We start from the raw sequence: 19,903 nt of genomic DNA, 5'->3' as shown, positions 1-19,903 counted from the left end.
CTAGCCTTCTGATGAAATCCTTTCTTCTATTCTTCTGATGAAATCCTTTCTTCTATTATTTTAGTATAGTTTTAATATATCATTTTCTTTTAATAAATATCATAAAATAAACATGGAGTCAAGATTCTCATCTCTTCCCTTGTCCTGGGACCCCTGTGAGCACCCCCACACCCAGCTGTCACCCGTGTGTGTCTCTGCAGGAGGACACTGAGCTGAGGATGGGGCGACCACGCTCTGTGCGCTTCAACAGCCTCTTCAGTGAAGATGAGTTTGGTGAGGACCAGCCCAGTGCATCCCCTGCCAGGTACGAGCTTGGCTGCCGTGCTGTGTGCAGGGCACGTGTGTGTGATGCTGCTGACGTGCTCTGTGTGTGTCCCAGGGGGTGTTTTTGTTTGTGTGGGGGGTGTGAGCACAGCCACAGAGCTCCTGTGCATGGCAGGGCAGGTGAGTGTGCAGGTCAGGGCTTTTGGGCATGCACAGCTCCACAGCGTGCCCGCAGATGGGCACACACAGGACCTGTGCGTGGGAGCACGTGTGAGTGTGTGTGAGCAGAGAGCAGCTCTGAGCATCACTGGGTTGGGGCTGCATTCTTGGGGGTGCCTCTGTCCCCCCTCCCAGAGCTGGGATTCAGGCCCTGGCTGTCCCTGGGACACGCTGGGACTCCACCAAGTGGACTGTCCCCAGTGTCCCTGCTTGCATCCAGCTGGCCTGCATTGCCTGCGCCTCAGGGAAGGTCACAGGGAGGCTGAAGCATGCCGGGGAACCTCAGCCCCTCCCGGGACCTGCCAGCTCTTAACCCCCTCCCTCGGCTCCTCATCCCCAGTGGTGGCAGCAGCTGGAGTGACAGGGAGCCCAGCCTGCATCTGCCTGTGCCCGACACCTTCCCTGGCAGCAGCCCCGGCACGCTCAGTGACAGCATGGAGGACACCAGTGCCACCAGCCTGCTGTCACCCACCATCAGAGAAGGGTGGCTGGACAAGAACCCACCACAGGGGTGAGTGATGTACTGGGGGTCCCTGTGTGACATAGAAGTGTAATTGTCCCCTCCTTTTCTCACCTGACATTCCTGCTCATGGGGGTGTACTTTTGCTTTGGTGAAAATCCATTGCTAGGGGTTCCTTCCACTCCCTTCTAACCTGTGATTTAGGCTAGAAACACTCATTTTTTGTGACAGAACCTTCTCTCAGCAGTTGTTGTACTGACTTTGCTGAGAAGGGGAGGCTGCGGCTCAGCCTTCCTCTCAGACCCTGCATCACTGGGAAAAGAGCTGGGGGAGCCCTGGAATAGTTGGTGACCACAGGAAAAGCTGTCAGGGATGAGGTGGGGTGTGTGGGCTGAGCTGTGCATTTGGGATTGCTGGGTTTGCTGCAGGAGGAGGTGGTGATAGCCCCTATCCCATGGGATAGCAGCCCCAAATCCTGGGCTCGTGGTGGATAGTCAGAGTGGTGCAGCAGTAAAACAGGGGAAGTGCTGGGCTTGTGTCTGTGTGCTCCAGGGTGAGCGAGCCAGGGAGTCATGGGGAGCCAGTGATCCCCAGGGAGTCTAGTGAACCCAGTGAGCACAGCCAGCACAGTGTGCACAGGCAACCCACTCAAAGAGCCCCTGCACTAGCTGAGAGGCAACAATCATGCAGGAGATGTGACTGGAGCTTCTTAATCTGGGCTCCAAGTAAGCCCCGAGGCAGCAGTTCCACCGAGGAGGAGGAACCTCAGCTGTTTGCGACAGAGCAGCCGTGCTGCTGGGGAAGTGAGAGCAGCTGGAAGGTCCCTGGGAAACCCCTGCTCCAGCAAACCTTTCCTGAGTAAACAAGCCCTTGAGCAACTGTGTCCCTGCTGCCACAGCCCCACCAGCATGGGGGGACCTGGATGTTCAATGCTGGTAGGGGCAGACTTGCAGGAGCTGTGTTGGAAAGGGCTTGGCTCCTCCTGCAGCCCTAATGCTATAGCTATGGGCTGAGGAATGTTCTGCCTTTCCCCCTATGGTGCATGGTTGGTCTGCATTTTCAGCTGGGGGGGCAAAGGGGTCTCTGGTGGGCTGTCTTCAGCCCCCAGAGGGGCCTGCCTCTCATCTGTATCCCCATCCTGACAGAGATGCATGGCTTCTCCCTCTGCTCTGGTGCCACTGACCCCTCCTGGAATGTCTCCTGGAATGAATCCTGCCTAGCTGTTAGGGGCAGCCCTTGTTCTCAGCTCCATGTTTTAATTGGTGCCTGGAGGAAAGCAAGAAGTCCCCATTGCTATCCAAAACAGCAACATGCGGGCACAGGATCAAGGGCTGAGGACTTCAAGGGCTGGCCAGGACAGGCCTCTTATACCTGTGCAGGATAGAGGACTGGGGATATAGCACCAGACCAAGGGTTGGGGACACAAGGCAGAATGGAGGGCTGGGGACACAGCGTATGATTGGGGGGGTTGGGAACATTGAGGGCTGGGGACACAGGGCAGGATCAATGCTGAGGTGGCCCCAGGCTTTTGGCAACTGGGGCGTGAACACGCAAGCAGAATCATCCTGAGTTCAAGGGCATCCCCTCCAATGGGTCCCTCCCGTCCCCTCCCAGGTCCTACATCTACCAGAGGCGCTGGGTGAAGCTTGACCCTGACTACCTCCGCTATTTCGACAGTGAAAAGGTGGGTGGAGAAGATGGATCTCGGGGTTTGGGATGAGAAGGTGGCAGAGGAGCTGCCCCCGCAGGGCCACCTCCCTCTGAGCATCCCAGCTCAGAGACATGGCTGTACCAAGGGTCAGTGTCCCAGGAAGCAGCCATGGCTGGGTGCTGGGGATGAGGCTCAGAGCCTTCTGGACACTGGAGCTGGAGCATTGGGAGCCTGGGGCACTAACAGCCCCGTTTGACACAGACATGAGCAGCGTGTCTCCCACTCCCTGACCCAGGATACCTACTCCAAGCGGCTCATCCCCGTCTCCTCCATCTCCCGCGTCTCCAGTGTTGGGGACCAGAAATTTGAGGTTGTCACCAACAACCGCAACTTCGTGTTCCGGGCTGAGAATGATGGTGAGTGACAGTGACAGGGGTCCCTATTCCCCAGCTCCTCTCCCTTCCCAGCCCAAGGGATGGCTCCTGGGCTCAGGCTGATCCTGACCCATCTCTCCTTTGGCCCCACAGCAGACCGCAATGAGTGGATCCGGACCCTGCAGCAGATTGCGGAGGAGCGGAAGGGCAAAGCTGCAGTGAGGACATCGATGTCCTTAGCCACTGACAGTGCCACTGAGCCAGCTGATAAGAGTGGCTTCCTGGAGCTGCGGGGCTTTAAGCACAAGCTCTTTGTGGTGGTGGCTGGGGACAAAGTGTTCCTTTACAAAAATGCAGAGGTGGGTTGCTGGGAGGGCTGTGGCACTATGGGGAACCCTGATGCCCCTTCCCTTTGCACTGCCAGCCTGAGCAGAGCAGCAGTGAGCCAGGGCACCCAGGCCTGCCACCATCCCTCAAATAGGGACAGCACAGAAGCCACAGGGTGCTGCCCTCTGAGCCCTCCCTCTCTGCTGGCTCTGAGCCTTGGGATATCCCAAGAGCATGACACCCACTGTAGCTGCTTCCAGAGTCCCTGGTGCCCTAGGTACACCCAGGCAGTGAAGGGACAGAGTTACCCCAGCTCCCAGGCACTGGATCCCATCATCCATCCCCCCCCCCCATCCCTTGCCCATGCTCCCCACCAGGACTATCGGCTGGGGATTGGCATCACCTACATTGAGATGAATGTTGGGAACGTCAAGGAGATGGATCGCCGGAGCTTTGACCTCACCACACCATACAGGATCTTCAGGTGAGGCCAGGGTGGGGAGGGGGTGATGAGGGTGCTGCCCACCCCGAGCCATGGTATATCTCACCCCCATCCCTCCTGGCAGCTTCTCTGCTGACTCGGAGCAGGAGAAGGAGGAGTGGGTGGAGGCCATGCAGCAGTCCATCACTGAGGCACTCTCCAACTCGGAGGTGGCCGAGAGGATCTGGGCGGTGGAGTCCAACCGCTTCTGTGCCGACTGCGGCTCCCCCAAACCCGACTGGGCCTCCATCAACCTCTGCGTTGTCATCTGCAAGAGATGTGCAGGTACCCATATCCAGAGGGGCACACATGGGGATCCCTGGGGATGCCCAGACCCTTCCCACCCCAAAATGGGTCCCTAATGGCTCATCTCACTGGCAGGGGAACACCGGGGATTGGGCCCTGGCATCACCAAAGTCCGCAGCTTGAAGATGGACAGGAAGGTGTGGACTGAGGAGCTGATAGAGGTAGTGGCACAGTCCCAAAAAGCCCTTTTGGGGGGCAACACGCCGTTCCCTCTGCATTATGGAGCTGTGGGCTGGGGGGTGCTGGGGCACGGCAGGGCTCTTCCAGGCTGATTCCAGGCCCTTGGGGGGACCCCATGGTGTGGCTTGGCTAGGGAGAGGAACCCCAGCAGCCTTTCATTCTGTCCCTGTGGACCCCAGGCCACCAGTTCAGCACGCCGCTAGGGACAAGCGGCACTTGTGTGCCACAGACAGACAGACAGACAGACGGTGTCTCTTTGTCCGTGGGGCCGTGGCTGTGGGACGGTGGCTGTGTGGCGGGAGTAGGCCCGGGGGCAGAGCACTCCCTTGAAGCGCTATGGCCGCCGGCGCAGAGGAATGTGCCGGCGCAGCCAGGGCCGGGAATGGGTGGGCGGGCGCAGCTGGGATTCGTTTCAAGACCTAACCTGGCAGCCATTTCCCGCCGGCAGAGCCTGGCTGGCTCCGTTCTTCCCATCCATCGCGCTCAGATCCTGCATTCCTGCTCGGCGTCCCACCCGCGCAGCCCCCGCCTCCAGCACTGCCTGCTCCCCGAGCTCCCAAACGCTTCCAGCTGCTCCTGCGGCTGCTCCCCTTCCCCTCCCCTCTCTGGGAACCCTGCCCGAAACCACCCCGGCATCCCCAGGGCTGCGGCTCGCACCGCCCCTTCTCCCCTCTCGCATGCACCCGTTCCAGCCCTGAGAGCTGCGGGCTGCTGGCAGAGCCCCGTGGGTATTGAGGAGATGTGCATCTCCTGATAAATCTCCCATTGGCATTGCTCAGCTGCGGGTAGCGGGATGGCAAGGGGCCACCAAAAGCGCTTTGAATCTGTCCCCATGGGTACCGAGCACCACCCTGCCTTCCACCGCTGGGTGCAGCTTTCCAGATGTGCTTTTCCAGGGCAGGAAGGGGAGCTGGCGGCTGTGGGGGCTGTCAGGTGCTGCATGCCTGCAGTGGGTGGGTGGGTGCACCTGCACCCTGCCCACCCCCGCTGCCCACTCCCCTACACCACCCATGCTCTTCCTGCACCCCACTGTTCCTCCGGGCAGCACCCTGCCCACAGCAAAGCCTCCACAGGCCCCAGCAGTGTGGTCGTATTGCCGTCTCCTTGTCATTGTTTCCACAGCTCTTCCAGCGGTTTGGCAACATAATGGCCAACCAGTTTTGGGCTGCAAATGTGCCTCCCAGTGAGGCCATCAGCCCCACCAGCGGCAGCCAGGAGAGGAGGCGCTTCCTCATCGCCAAATACCGGGAGGGCAAGTACCGTCACTACCACCCACTCTTCGGCAACCAGGAGGAGCTTGACAGGGTCAGTGGCCCCCAGGGATGGGCACCCGCTCGGGGGTTCTGCCTGAGCTGGGGTCCTGAGGCTCTTTGGGGAGTGAAGTCTGTGTCCAAGCAGACTGCTCACCTCACCTCCCTGTCTATATCCCCCCAGCCCCCATTGCACACCCTGTGTCCTCACTGTGCGTCCCAAGCCCAAGTCTGGGGTCTCCAGGAAGGATGAGCCCACTGTGGGGACAGGGTAACATCTCTGCCGTGGGGTGTAATCAGCTTCATGTCCAGGCTGGAGAGCCTTGTCCGAGATGGGATCTCCCTACCACAGCCAGGCAGTGCCAGGGTTTACCTCTCCCTGGCACGGAAATTGTATTGGGTTCAAGCTCTGGGCTGGATGGGGCTTAGGGGAGCTGGTGCTGTGGGCACACCCCAGTTGAGGCAGCGTGACATGCCTCCCCAGGAGTACCTGGCCAGCACTCCTAATCACTGTTGGTGGCACTCATTCCCAGCGCTGGCTGTTGGCAGGGTGCCAGGCCAGAGCGGTCACACAAGGAATATGACACATGGAATGCCATCCTGGCACTCTGGCTGCTGACCTTCGCCTCCTGCTCTGCCATGGCTTTGTCCCTGCCGTGGCTTCTGCAGTGTTTTTACAAGCGGTGGGGGTACATGGGGGGCCCGGCCAGCCGAGGGAATTCACATGTGGGCTTGTTTGTTTTCCTACTCTGCCTTGGCCGGCCCGCCCCGCTGCCGTATGACTTCACCCCGGCTCCTTAAGGGAGGGATTCGCTGCCGGCTCCAAACTTTTTCTCCCAGTTTGAGCCTCCTTTGTTCTGACCAGGCGGCTGGGAGGCGGCTGGGAGGCGGCCGGGGGTCCGGCTGCTCGTTGAACTCTCCTGGCTCCTTTTGCCGGGGGTTTCCTCCTGCTTCTCCTCCTCGGTGGGAGCCATCAGCTTCAGCACGGGCCTCCTGGCTCTGCTGCAGGCTCTGTGTGCGGCCGTGACCACCAGTGACCTGGCAGAGACGCAGGCTCTGCTCTTCTGTGGGGCATCGGTGACCTGTGACACCGGGGACCCCCAGTGCCCAACGCCCCTGGCCCTGGCTGAGAGGAGCGGGCAGCGGCTGCAGATGGAGTTCCTGCTGCACAACAAAACCTCAGGTAAGGGCTGACCCCCTTGGAGCGCCACCATGAGCTCACACCCACGGACAACATTCCTGGAGTTGCTGCTGGGCTGTTCCGGGGGACACAGCTGTGCTTTGAGCCCGTCCCAGCTCTGTGTCCTGCCCAGCAGCTTCCTGGCGGGAGGCTCTCCATCTGCTGGCACTGTCGAGGGTCTGTGTACCCCGTGAGAGGGAAGAGAGGCTTTGGGAACCCCTACACCCCTGGGGGCTCAATGCCAGCTGGGAACATGGGTCTGGAGGCCAGCTGGTGATGCAGGCTGGCGTTGCAGGTACCAGAAGGGCTAGGAGAGAGTATTCCTACACCATTCTGGCATGCTGTGGGCATTCCAGGAAGGGACATTCCTCTGTCAGATGGGCAGCCCCCACCTCCAACATGTCCCTGGGGCAGGAGGGCTGACCCCCTGATGACCAGTCCCATTCTGCTGGCTGTGCACCCTGGCCCCTGAACTTGACTCCAGGAGGGCTGACAGCTCCCATGGGATTTGCACCCTAATACAGGCATTGGGCAAATGGGCAGGAACACTTGGGTGGGTGGAACAGAGGTGTGGGGGGCTGGCCAGCACCTGCCAGAGCTGTCACCTCCCCCCTTGCCTCGGCAGCCAAGTCTGTCCTGCGTTCCTGCGGAAGTTGGAATTTGCCCAGGTCTGGGGCTGGCCCAGCTCTTCCTGATGCGTCAGCACTAAAGGTGTCTGGGAGAGCTCTGAGGCCTCCCAGGCCACCCCAGTGAGCCAGAGAAATCCAGAGCTTGGGCTCACGTTGTTCCCATCCAGTCCCAGCTCAGTGCTTAGGGAGCAGCTTTGGGGAGGACTCAGGATGTGGAATGACTTCCAGGCAACCCTGGATTTGGATACCAGCACTGTTCCTTGCACCCCAGCTGTGCTGTGGTGGGAGCTTGGGGTGCAGCCTGTGAGATGCTCCTTGCGCTGAGATAGGGGAATCCCAGCTGCCTGGTGGGGCTGGGGGAGGAGGGCAGCTCCCCATGACAGACTGATCTTGCTGCTTGCAGAGCCGCCACGCCTGGAGATGGTGTGCAGTGAGGAGAAGCCCTACTCTGTGCACCTGCCCTCCATCACCCACAATGGCTTCCTCTACAAGACCCCCTCCATGGTCAAGCCCATCAGTGAGCGCAAGGGCCCAGAAGGTACATGTGTGAGACAGGGAAAAGGGTGCTGGGAGACTGATAGGGGAAATTGCACCCTCCTCTGTTCTCTCCGGCATTGAAAAGGTGGTGGGGAAGTGCAGCATCACTTGGTAGGCTGGTTTGGTGGGTGGTCACATCAGATGGGCACCCAGCAGTGTTCAGACTGGTTGGGTGGGTGCCATGGGGCGGGCCAGAGCTCAGGGAGGCTGCTCAGTGCCCTCCTGTGCCATGCAGAGTTCAGCAGGCGGTGGTGCACGCTGCAGGATGGCGTGCTCAGCTACTACGAGAATGACCGTAACACTGTGCCCAATGGCGAGATCAGGGTGGAGGAGATTGTCTGCCTGGTGAACAACCCACTCCATGCCCATGGGTAAGGCTGCACTCCCTGGAGCACCCCCACAGCCCCTCTGTTCCTGCATGGCCTGGCATGGCTGCAGTGGGCCCCCATGAGGGCTGTCACCAGGGGACTGTAGTCCCCTACCCCACCAATGGCCCCTGAACTGATGGCTTTGCAAGGGTTCTGCAGCTCCTTTAGAGCATCTTTCCAATACTTTTGTAACGCCTTTGAGACCTCTTTGCAGCTGCTTTGTAATCCCTTTGGAACCCCAGTCCAGCTCCTTTGTAACCATTTTGTGGCCCCTGTGCAGTCTTTATGTCTCCCGTTGGAATGTGTCTGGCAGTACAGGGATGCTGGACTGCCCAGGCCATAGGGGGGGGGGTCCCATGTTAGATCAGCCATTGTCAGAGTCATCAGCAGCCATGCAGCAGGATGCTCCCACCCCTGGAACACCCCTGTCACCCACCCAACTCTATCCCACCTCTGTGGATACCCAGGCTCTGCTTTTCTTCCCTCCTGAAGGATCGAGAGCACGTTTGAGGTGTACACCGAGGCAGATCGACTCTACCTCTTTGGGCTGGAGAGCCCTGCCTCTGCTCGAGAATGGCTCAAGTCTATTGCCAAGGTGGGATGCAAGGGCCTGGGGTGGCCCTGGGTGCTGGTGGCAACTGGACACAGTGGTGCTGATGGATTCCTCTCCTCCCTGGCTCAGTCCTTTGTCCACCCCTGTGCCGAGGAGCTGCTGGCACTAGACTTTGAGCGGCTTGGCCGACTGCATTACAAAGGGGGTCTCACCCTGGAGCGTGCCCAGGAGGGCTGGTTTGCCCTGGTTGGGTCCACTCTCCACGTCTGCTCCGAGGATGGCCGTCGGCAAGAGCCCCTCCAGCTGCGCAAGCTGCAGGAGCTCTGTGAGTACCCCTGCCCTGCTGGCAGGACCCCCTGGCTGGGGGAAGGGTGTGTCCCCCAAATCTTGCTCTAGTGTACTCCTAGCTTTTGGTGGGAGGTTGGTGGATATCGCTCCTGTGGAGCTCAGGGTCCCTTGAAAGAGAGGGAATGCAGCTGCTCTTCCCCCTCTCCATCCTCTTCCCCCTCTCCATCCTCTTTCCCATCTCTACTTGTCCTATTTGGACTGGAACCAGACCTGTTAGCAGAGCCTCCCAGAGCATGTGGGTCTAGGGGAGCGGTGGCACCCCATGTTCCCATAGGTGATGGCTCCCTGCCTTCCTTTCCAGCCATCCAGGGAGACCATGAGGTTCTGGTGTTGGTGGAGAGGCGGAGGTAAGAAGGTGGGGGAAAAGCCCCCCTCCCCCCAGCCAAATACCCCTCATTTGTTCTGGAGTGCCTTTACCCTCCCTGGCATGACTGTAGACCCCCAAAACTAAGTTGGGCTCACCTGCAGGCCCCCAGGGCCAGCCTTCCTGGGGGTTGCAGACATGCAGTGGGGTGTGGGGGGAGCCCCCTCCTGAGCCTAGGCCTGCTGGCAGGACGCTGTACATCCAAGGGGAGCGGAAGCTAGATTTCCTGGGCTGGGTCCATGCCATCCAGAAGGCTGCGAGCAGCTCGGGAGACACCTTGTCGGAGCAGCAGCTGACGGAGTCGGACGTCCCGCTGCTGGTGGACCGCTGCATCGACTACATCACTCAGTGTGGTATGGATCAGGTCCTGGCATGCTGGCTGGCAGGGACCAGAGTGTGGCAGTCAGGTCACCCCACTGGTGTGGTGTGGCAGGCTGAGAACCCTACATGCTTGTGATACGTGATTCCCTCCCTCCCTGAACATCCAGCTCTGTGGGAGGGCTCCATCTCTAGCACGGCTTTGTCTCCAGTCACAGGAGCACCTGCAGGATGGGATTCTCTGTGGCACCTGGCAGTGTTTGATGGGGAGCTGGTGGGCCGGGAGTGGGGTCTGTCTCTTGCAGAGGGGGTCTCATTCCCATTGGCTCCATCACAGGGCTGACATCTGAGGGAATCTACCGCAAGAGCGGGCAGAACTCCAAGACCACCAGCCTGCTGGAGGTGCTGCAGCGGGATGCACGCTGTGTCCGCCTCAAGGAGGGCGAGCACCACGTGGACGATGTTGCCAACACCCTCAAACGCTTCTTCCGTGACCTTGGGGATGGGCTCTTCACGCGGCGGTGGGCCCCAAACTGGCTGTGGGCAACCGGTGAGCCCTGGGGGCTGCTTGGGGGTGGCAGAGGAGGGGTGTGGGCCAGCCAGTTCTGTGCAGCCAATTTGTCCCCTCTTGGGTTAGAGAAACATGTCTGGGCTCCACATGTTCCCCTGTGCTGGGATCTCAAGTGGTGGGTGGGGAGTGGAGTGTGTTCATGCTGCCCCTGTACTGACTCATGCTCTGGCAAAGGTGGGGCTGAGCCAGGGGAGACAGCCAGGTCCCCCTTAGTGCACCCAGCAGTAAAAGAGACACAAGCTGTGGTGCCATGGAGCTGGGATGCTCTGGCCCCGTGATGCTATGATGCTCCAGTCTCATTATGCTGAGGTGTTCTGTTCCCATGAATCTGGGGTGATCTAGCCCTCCAGAGCTGGGATGCTGTAGTCCCATGGAGCTGGAGTGCCCTGGCCTCATAGGTCTGGGGTGATTCAGTCCCATAAAGCAGATGTGCTATCACCCCATGGACCTGGGATCTTCCAGGCCTAGGATGCTCAGGCACCTTGGAACTGGCAGGTTCCAACCCCATGGAGCTGAGATGCTCCTTCCCCATTCAGCTAGGGTGCTCCAGCCCCATGGAGCTGGGACAGTCTGGCTGCATGGGACTGGAGTGGTTTGGCTCCATGATGCTGGGTTACTCTGGTGCCGTGATTCTGGGATGCTTCAGCTCCGGCACGCTCTGGCTCTGCACACCTGAAATGTCCTCTGGCCTCATGGATTTGGGGTGCTTCATCCCCACACTGGGACAGGAGAGGGGAAGTGAAGTGTGTGGAGGGGATGGTGTGTCCCTGAGCCCTAATCTCCACTTTGTGCTCCTCCATGTTCATTCTCTCCCTCTGGCAGCGCTGGAGGATGAGGGGGCAAAGGTTGGCGAGTACCGGCAGCTCTTGGCTGCCCTCCCTCCGGTGAACCGGGCCACGCTGAAGGCGCTCATCAATCACCTCTTCCGGTATGGCATCCACCCCCTGGGCATCAGCCTCTCCACTGTGGGGTCCTTGGTGGCTCTGGGGTGTGGGAGAGCCCTTGTCCTTTCGCTCATGTCCCCTGCAAGGAAAGGAGAGGAGTCTGGGGCCAAGCTGTGCCTGATGCCAAGCATCGTGTCCTGCATGGGGGTTGAACAGAGGGGTCTGGGAGGGCTTTGGGGCAGGAATCCTGACAGAGTTTCCCACAGGGTCCAGTGCTTCTCTGGGGAGAACCAGATGAACACACACAACCTGGCCATTGTCTTTGGGCCCACACTCTTCCAGACGGATGGGAAGGACTACAAGGCAGGACGTGTGGTGGAGGACCTCATCAGTCACTACGTGGAGATCTTTAACGTAGGTTTACCCCTGAGTCCCAGTGTGCAGACATTCACAGGGAATGGAGAGGTGGAAGGAAGAGGAAGTCAGATCTGCTCTGTCTGTAGACATCTTGCTTTGGAGACAAGGGAAGAGAGGACCATGTCTTTTCAAACCTTGGAAAGTGGAAGCCTGGAGCCAGAATGGTCTGGTCAGCCCTGATGGCTTCTCTTCCCTGGCAGGTCAATGACCAAGAGATGAAGAAGCAGCAGGATGAAATCACAGCCATCATGAAGATGCGGGAGGCATCATCCAGCGGAACACAGGTGGGTCCTGAACATGGGGACGTCTTCTCCTGGGGCCCTCAGTGTCTACTGTAGCATGAACATGCCCTGGGCAAGGGATGTCCACACTGGTGGGGAGGGATTTCACCCACACATGAGAAGCTGCAGGTTGAAACTCTTTACTGTTGCCTTCCAGCAAGCTGGTGACTTCATCTGTACTGTCTACCTGGAGGAGAAGAAGATAGAGACAGAGCAGCATGTCAAGGTGAGTGGTTGGGCAGAGGGCGCAGAGGGGACAGGGGTTCCATTGTTGTATGTCCAAGCCTCTGTGGTGGCATGGGGACTCATGCTGAGCTGGGTGTCTGTGGTGTGGGGATGGAAGGGCACTGACTGATGGAGACTTGCCCCCTCCCTCAGATACCAGCCACGATGACGGCTGAGGAGCTCACCTTTGAGATCCTGGACCGGCGGAAAATCGTCATGAAGGAGAAGGACTACTGGAGCTGCTTCGAAGTGAATGAGAGGGAAGAGGCAGGTTGGTGCAGAGACATGAGGAGTAGAGAGATGGAGATGATGTTAGAGGTGGAGATGGGGATACAGATGGGGATGAAGTGGGGATGAGGGTGGAAAAGATGATGGACATGGTGATGCAGATGGAGTAAGGATGGGTATGGGGATAGAGATGCAGATGGAGATGGGAATGGATATAGGGACGGATATGAAAAATCTCCCCTTGTGATTGCACCATGGAGCAGTCTGGGATGGGCTCAGGTGCTCAGGGGAGGACAGTTGCTCACCTCATCCAGCTTGCACATGGCCAAGTACTCCAGATGGGCTGAAGTTTGGGCCAGGACATCTGTCTGTATCCTTGGGAAATCAAGTGCCTTTGAAACTTTGATGGGGCAGGTGTCCAGCTTCTCTGGCCACCAAAGTGAGCAGCCCTATGTTGGCCATAGGCAGCAGCAAGGGAGAGATCAACAGAAACAGGATGAGAGCCTGGTCCTGTCTGCTGGTGCCTTGAGGTCCTGCTGCCAGTGGGTGGGGGTCAATCTTTTCTAGGTAACAAGTGACAAGAGGAAATGGCCTCAAGTTATGCCAGGGGAGGTTTAGGCTGGATATTTGAGAAAATTCCTTCAACTAAAGAGTTGTCCAGCCCTGCCACAGGCTGCCCAAGGCAGTGGTGGAATATCACTGGAGAAATTGACAAGACCTGTAGGTGTGAAACCTGGGGACCTAGTTTAGGGGCAAGGCCATGTCAGACCCTCAGGACACAAGTGTGACACTCTCTGGATGGGAGCTGGCCCTGGGTGCCCTTCCTGGGACCTGACTGTCCCCTGACTTACAGAGCGGCCCTTGCATTACTCGGAGAAAGTTCTGCCCATCCTGCACTGCCTGGGCACAGAGAGTTACCTGGTGGTGAAGAAGCAGATGTCCATGGAGAACATGCTCCTCTACCTTGGTGAGAGGCAGGGCCATGGTCTGGGATGGCAAGGAATGGGATGGGATGAGGATTGAACACTGATGGCGATGCAGAGTGGAGGGAAGGGGATGGAGAAGGGGTTGACAGTGAGGAAGAGGATGGTATGAGATCCAAGTAGGCACCAGCTCAGTTAGCATGTGACCTGGAGTCCCCTGATACGGTGTCATGGCCAAATGCTGTGCCCAGAGCAGTAGGGAAGCTGCTCCTGCCTGGCCTGGGAGTCGAGGGGCAATGCCAGGACTCTGCAGCAACTGGAGGGCTGCTGTTACAGGGGGTGAGAGTCTGGCTGTGCCCTCCTTGGGGAACCTGTCCCCCCTGGGGGACTGGAGCCGCTCAGGCATTTGCCTCCAGCCAGCAGAGTGGGTGACTGCAAGCATGGCATGATGAAATTCCGGGAGGAGAGGAACCTGCTGGGGCTTGGGCTGAGCACTGGCTTCCATGATCGCTACTTCATCCTCAACCACTCCTGGCTGCGCCTCTACAAAGAAGTGCGGGTGAGCCCTGCCTTCTCCTTCCCCTCCTTCTCCTTCTCCTTCTTCTCCTTCTCCTTCTCCTTCTCCTTCTCTTTCTCCTTCTCCTTCTCCTTCTCCTTCTCCTTCTCCTTCTCCTTCTCCTTCTCCTTCTCCTTCTCCTTCTCCTTCTCCTTCTCCTTCTCCTTCTCCTTCTCCTTCTCCTTCTCCTTCTCCTTCTCCTTCTCCTTCTCCTTCTCCTTCTCCTTCTCCTTCTCCTTCTCCTTCTCCTTCTCCTTCTCCTTCTCCTTCTCCTCCTCCTCCTCCTCCTCCTCCTCCTCCTCCTCCTCCTCCTCCTCCTCCTCCTCCTCCTCCTCCTCCTCCTTCTCCTTCTCCTTCTCCTTCTCCTTCTCCTTTCCCCTTATCCTCCTTCTCCTTCTCCTTCTCCTTCTCCTTCTCCTTCTCCTTCTCCTTCTCCTTCTCCTTCTCCTTCTCCTTCTCCTCCTTCTCCTCCTTCTCCTCCTTCTCCTCCTTCTCCTCCTTCTCCTCCTTCTCCTCCTTCTCCTCCTTCTCCTCCTTCTCCTCCTTCGCCTCCTTCGCCTCCTTCTTTGTCTCCCCCTTCCCCTTCCCCTTCCCCTTCCCCTTCCCCTTCCCCTTCCCCTTCCCCTTCCCCTTCCCCTTCCCCTTCCCCATCTCCTTCCCTTGCCTGCCCCTTTCCCTGGCCCTTCCCCATCCTGCCCTTCCTTGCCCTGCCACACTGTGACTTTCTGGGGATTCCCTGAGGACATGGGACTCACGTGGGCTGACATTGCTCGGGCAGTGCAGGCAGCAATGGGGTTGCCATGGCACAGGCAGCTCAGGCAGCCAAGGGCGGTGTGGGCAGTGCCAGAACTGGCCCCTGGAGTGCTGTCACCCAGACCTGGAGCAGATCCCACAGCTCCTGGTCAGTGCCAAGGCTGAGGAGGGACATGCTGGCATACTGGCTGTGCAGTGACAGCCCCTCTGTGCCCCCAGGTCCTGGTTGCCCTGATGTGGCACTCCATTACCACTCCATTAGCACTCCATCCCTGTGCCCACCTGTGGGCACAGCGGGGCTGCAGGGAGGGGTCCCCCATCTCTGTTAACCCTTCTCCTCTGTTGAACAGAGCCTGAGGCAGCGGAGCCCCCCCTTGGAGAGCGTGAGTAGGGAGGGGAACGGGGGGCTCAGCTGGGGTGCAGGGGCTCCCACGCCCTCTGCCCTTACAAGTCTGCCCAGGGTTGACCTCAGATCCAATCCAGGGTCAGTCTCAAATCCAATCCTGCAGTACACATGTGCCAATCACTGGAACTGTCCCTGGTGCTCTCCCCATATGGCCCCTCTGGCTTGTGGGTCCCGCTGTCCTTCACTCCAGGCAGCCAGAGCTGGGTCTGGGGAAGGGACCAGAGAGGACAGGGATGGGCTGAGCTGCTCCCCCATCCCGCAGGCATTGGATCGGGCTCTTGTAAGTCAACACTGCTTGCATGTGAACATGGATGGAGGGTTCCCAGTGTGGGACCTGCTTCTGCATCATGGCAAGGCACAGCCAGCACTGTAAGGGTCCTCATGCTGTGCCACGATGGCAGTGGGACACTTAGGAATGTGCTCTGGGCAGAGTGGATCCAGATCCACCACTGCCATGGCTGTGGCCATGATGCTGTGGAGGGATATGAGGTGGGATCCCATGGGAAATGTCTATTGCCAGACTCTCATTGAGACCCTGTCACAATGTGCAAGTGCTGCTCCCAGCTCAGAAGGCAGCTGGCACTGGCTAGAGGGGACAGGCCACCTGTGTCCGTTTCCTGCTGCTACCTGTGGCCCTTGCCATGGGTGACAGACACATGCTCCATGCTGGGCTTCACCCTCCTCCCTGTCAACACATCACTGCAGCTTTTCCTCCCTGCTGGGGGAGGACCCCATCCCAGCACCGGTGGGGACTGTGCTGGGTGGGGATAGGTCTGGCAGCCACCAACCCTGTGCTGGTGCCCTGTTCCCCCAGAGTCACAAGCCAGAGAAGGAGTGGCCTGTCCGAAACCTGAAGGTCTACCTGGGCGTTAAAAAGAAGCTCCGACCCCCGACGTGGTGAGCAGCAAAGGGGTGGCCTGTGGCGCCGAGGGATGAGGATAGCCGTGGAGATGGGGACAGGGAAAATGACAGGGACAGTTTTGACTGCTGGACCCGTCCCCTGCTGGCCAGGCCTCCTGCCACCAGGTGTCAGAGCAGCCCTGTCGCTCGCTTTGCAGCCCGGTCCACCCAGCAGGGACTGTGCTGTCCCCGACACTGTCCCCACCCTGTGTTCGACACTGTCCCCACCTTGTCTTTCTCCGGAGCCCCGTTCCTGGCCCTGTCCCGGGGTGTGTTTGTGTGGCTGAGGGGATTTGCAGAACTGGGGGAGGGTTTGTGGGGCTGGAGCGGGCAGTTGCAGGGACAGTGGGGGGTTTGCAGAGATGGGGATGGAAGGGATGAGAGGGGTTTGCTGGGGTGCTTGGCCAGCAGAGGATGGCTGTGTGGGCTGTTGGGATTCACGTTTTCACTCCTCTCTTCCAGCTGGGGTTTTACAGTATTCTACGAAAACGAGAAGCACGAGAAGCAGCAATGGTGAGGGAAGGTGACACGGGATACTAAAGTTCTCCCTGGGACAGACAGACAGACACATGGCAGCTCTCTGGAGCCTTTGCTGTGGCAGGGGGAGATGGGGAATCATAGAAATCATGAAACTAATTTGGGTGGAAAATGACCTTGAAGATCATGCAGTGGCACCCTCCTGACCTTGGCAGGGACATTAGATGTGTGGAGACAGCCTGGCCGAGCACTCCTGGCCCCGTACAGGTTCCCCCTGCCACTGTCCCCTTCAGTCCCCTGGGCTCTCATGCAGAGCAGCAGCTGAGGTCTCTGGAGCAGGCAGGTGTCCCTGCAGTGGGCAGAGGGGACACCCTACTTGCCACCACCACCTTCTCTGGCTGCTGACACTGTTTCCACAGGTACCTGTGCTGTGACACCCAGGCTGACCTGCGGGAGTGGTTTGCCACCTTCCTTCAGGTGCAGGTAGGCAGTGGGCTGGATGATCCCTCCCTGTGGCACCCCATGGGGGACAGCAGAAACCCTTTGGGGTATCCAAGCATCCCTAAACACCAGCACCCCGGGGCAGAAGACAGCTCCTGGGGTGGGTGAGTGCCTGGTGTGGCTGACTGTCCCCTCTGCCTGCAGAACGGGGGTGCCCTGTGGCCCTCGGAGCGTCCCAGGGCGCGGGTGGCGCGGCCGCAGCAGGATGCCAGGTTGGGTAACATCTCCCTCATCCCGCTGCGGGGCAATGAGAGCGAGATGAGGAACAGTGTGGCTGCTTTTGCTACTGACCCCCTAACTGTGAGTGATCTGGGGGCACTGGATGCTCCTCATGCAGGGCTGCATCCTCCCTGCATCACATGATGGGTCCTGGTCTCCAAACCTGGGTGGGGGATGTCCTAGTTCCCACTCCTGCTCCCATTCCTTATGTACTGCATCTTCTCCAGTGGTGGATCTGGAGGGGTGAGCTGATCCTTTGGAGGCTGCTGGAATCTCCTGGGTCCAGGGGGTCCCAAATCATGTGATGCAAAAGGAAAGGATGTGGCCATGCTCCTGATTTTTCCTCTAACAGGGTTGGGTTTTCTGTCCTGGTCACAGATCACCTCCCCATCCTGCTGTCTTGTCTGTCTGCAACAGCTGTCCTGCCCACTGAGTGTCCCTCAACCATGCGGGTGCTGGTGCTGGACTCTTGCCCAGCCACGAGGCTGGTGATGGGACAGAGATGATCCCACTGCCTCCAAGCCCATGGCTTGGGCCCTCGTTGCTGTTATAAACCAGGGGACAGGGCTGTGCCAGGGAAATCCCCCACCAGCATCAGTTGGGCATCACCCAGTGAGTGCTCAGGGATGCCCCAAGGGCAGAGGGCAGCATCTTTGCTGCCCTGGAACTCCTGCACAGGCTCAGGTTTATAACAAAGGGCTGTGGGGAAGGCTCCAGGGGCTTTGCTGTGGGCTATGCTTCACAATGTGCTTGTGGTGGTGTGGTCTGGTGCAGGGGACCAGCACACCAGGGCTCCTAGGGGACAGTGGGTGTCACCCACAATGGGGCCAGCATGGGAGGAGGTTCTGGGACTGAAGTGGGGTGACCTGGGGCGACCATAGTTTCTCTTGCTGGGCATTTTCCCTGTGTCCCCCTGGGTGCCATGCTGCCAGTGATGTGCAGACACGGAGGAGGAGGAGGCTGAGGATGAAAGGTGATCTGTCTGCCCTTTGTCCCCAGCTTCTGCGGAATGTCTGAGCTGGAAAACTGACATGCCAGTGAGTTTCACCCTGCCTGCCTGCCCTGTCCTGATCTGATGACAGTGGGAGCCAATGGCTCTGTCTGTCCTATTGCCATCCTGGCTTGGGGACATGGCACGTGTCCCCAAAGGTGAAAAAAAGGGGTTGGGAGTGCCTGCTCTGTCCCCTTTGCTGACACTTTGCTCTCCACTTGTGCCACAGGTTCATCTCCAAGTGGGGCCGCCCTCGGGGTCTCGTGCCAGCCCCGTACTCCGGCACCTGCCAGGGTCCTGTTGCCTCCAGAGCCTCCACTGGGCCTTCTCACCTTCCACTGTGGGGACCACGGGCAGCCAGGAGGGCAGATGGCAGCGAGGCCATCCCCACCCAGCAGAGCTGGGCTTGGGAGCCATTGCCACACAGCACACAGGATGTCAGCCCTGACTCTGTGCCCCAGCTGCCTTTGGCCACCGCTTCTTTTCCCAGCTCCGGAAGGAGAAGCAGAGCCTGGCTGGGAGCTGCAGTCGAGGGCATTTGTGTTTCCTCTTCCATCCCCTATTTTTAAGTCTTTCTCCTCTGAAATGATAAGGCAGGTGGGATCCCTTCTTGTGGGATGCTGCACTAGCCTTTCTCATGGGATGCATGCCTGGCCCCAGGCACTGCCATCATCCTACTCCCATCACTCCTGGGGAAGGGTCCCCTCTGTGCTGGGTAGGGCAGGATGACAAGAGCCTCAGTATTCACCCAACACTGGGGAGGGGGTGCCTCTGGGCTCTGTCCTCCACCCATCACGATGGAGATGGCAGGAGCGGCCCCTGTGTCCCACTGCCACCTCTTGACAATATTAAAGGTCTTAAGAAATGAAGTGGGAGTGTTCAGGTCTCTGCCAGCCGCACAGGGCAGGGGGGAACACTGAGAGCTGGAAGTGCAGAGGGACAGTCCTGGATACACCTGCTGCGTGGTTGCCAGAGGATGGGTGCCATGGGGAAGGCAGTGAGCTTCCTTTTTTTGGGACAGAGCAGTGGCACCCCAGTCCAACAATCCTCTGAGCCTTGCCAGTGCCAGGGTTGGTGTCTGTGCTGGACTGCCACTATAGATCACCAGGAGTGGGTGGGAGAAGAAACACAGGTGTGTTTCAGGGCCTGGCCCTTGCAGTGTGAGACACAATGGGCATTTCAAAGCCAGAGGCTGGGAGCTGTCTCTTTGGATCATGGCAGCCTTAGGAACTCCCCCCCATAGCCCATGGCTGATCCTGTGTGCTGCTGCTGCCTGCCAGTGCTTGTGACCTTGGAACTTGCCATGGAAACCCTTTGAGATTCATCTCACAGCCATCGTGGTGGGGAACATCACAGTAAGTGGCAGAAGGTAGCTGGGACTCTGCTTTCCCTGGTTTCCAGGGATGTGGAATCCCCATGGATGTGGGGATGCAGGGCTGATGGGAGCCAGGGGTGCTGGTCCCCAGGGATGGAGGGATGCAAGGGTAACTGCAGGGCTGGAGCATCAGTCCCTGTTAGTTGTCTGTGGCAGCCCTGGTGGGGGTGTCCCACACCCCCTCCTCACGCTGAGCCACCACAGGGGCTGTGGGTGAGTCATGCGTGGGAGCAGGAGGGCTGTCAATCACCTGCAGGCGCTGCCAGGCTGCAGGGTGGTGGCAGCGGGGCTGGCACTGTCACCTGCACTGCTGCAAGGGCTGGAGGAGCCACTAAGAGGGAGACAGAGGCAAGGGACCTGTGTCCCCCTGAAAACAGCCCCCCACAA

The 19,903-nt window shown here is 59.1% G+C and overlaps 1 protein-coding gene across 2 annotated transcripts in view; it reads left to right on the top strand.

Annotated features, from left to right (window-relative positions):
- ARAP1 (ArfGAP with RhoGAP domain, ankyrin repeat and PH domain 1) overlaps positions 1–19,010 on the top strand; it is a 28,594-nt gene extending 9,584 nt beyond the window's left edge. The window contains exons 4-34 of one of the 2 annotated variants that reach the window (XM_059466560.1): positions 201–304; positions 824–994; positions 2,558–2,627; positions 2,890–3,010; positions 3,122–3,327; positions 3,673–3,779; positions 3,862–4,061; positions 4,158–4,243; positions 5,385–5,567; positions 6,521–6,695; positions 7,725–7,859; positions 8,094–8,229; positions 8,719–8,821; positions 8,909–9,104; positions 9,429–9,474; positions 9,681–9,844; positions 10,147–10,359; positions 11,203–11,308; positions 11,531–11,678; positions 11,882–11,965; positions 12,120–12,188; positions 12,341–12,458; positions 13,269–13,382; positions 13,755–13,897; positions 14,998–15,030; positions 15,868–15,950; positions 16,416–16,466; positions 16,850–16,913; positions 17,076–17,231; positions 18,150–18,187; positions 18,371–19,010. In XM_059466560.1, the coding sequence (XP_059322543.1) occupies positions 201–304; positions 824–994; positions 2,558–2,627; positions 2,890–3,010; positions 3,122–3,327; positions 3,673–3,779; positions 3,862–4,061; positions 4,158–4,243; positions 5,385–5,567; positions 6,521–6,695; positions 7,725–7,859; positions 8,094–8,229; positions 8,719–8,821; positions 8,909–9,104; positions 9,429–9,474; positions 9,681–9,844; positions 10,147–10,359; positions 11,203–11,308; positions 11,531–11,678; positions 11,882–11,965; positions 12,120–12,188; positions 12,341–12,458; positions 13,269–13,382; positions 13,755–13,897; positions 14,998–15,030; positions 15,868–15,950; positions 16,416–16,466; positions 16,850–16,913; positions 17,076–17,231; positions 18,150–18,167 (3,603 nt within the window). In that variant the 3' untranslated portion in view covers positions 18,168–18,187; positions 18,371–19,010. Of the gene's footprint in view, positions 1–200; positions 305–823; positions 995–2,557; positions 2,628–2,889; positions 3,011–3,121; positions 3,328–3,672; positions 3,780–3,861; positions 4,062–4,157; positions 4,244–5,384; positions 5,568–6,520; positions 6,696–7,724; positions 7,860–8,093; positions 8,230–8,718; positions 8,822–8,908; positions 9,105–9,428; positions 9,475–9,680; positions 9,845–10,146; positions 10,360–11,202; positions 11,309–11,530; positions 11,679–11,881; positions 11,966–12,119; positions 12,189–12,340; positions 12,459–13,268; positions 13,383–13,754; positions 13,898–14,997; positions 15,031–15,867; positions 15,951–16,415; positions 16,467–16,849; positions 16,914–17,075; positions 17,295–18,149; positions 18,188–18,370 lie in introns of those variants that run through there. The other variant, XM_059466559.1, reaches the window with a different exon arrangement.
- Positions 19,011–19,903: the final 893 nt, after the last annotated feature.

The sequence above is a fragment of the Ammospiza nelsoni genome, chromosome 2, assembly GCF_027579445.1.
Source record: "Ammospiza nelsoni isolate bAmmNel1 chromosome 2, bAmmNel1.pri, whole genome shotgun sequence".
NCBI classification, from domain to species: Eukaryota; Metazoa; Chordata; class Aves; order Passeriformes; family Passerellidae; genus Ammospiza; species Ammospiza nelsoni.
The sequence above is the reverse complement of the archived record's forward strand: the minus strand, read 5'-3'. Positions and strand labels throughout refer to the sequence as shown.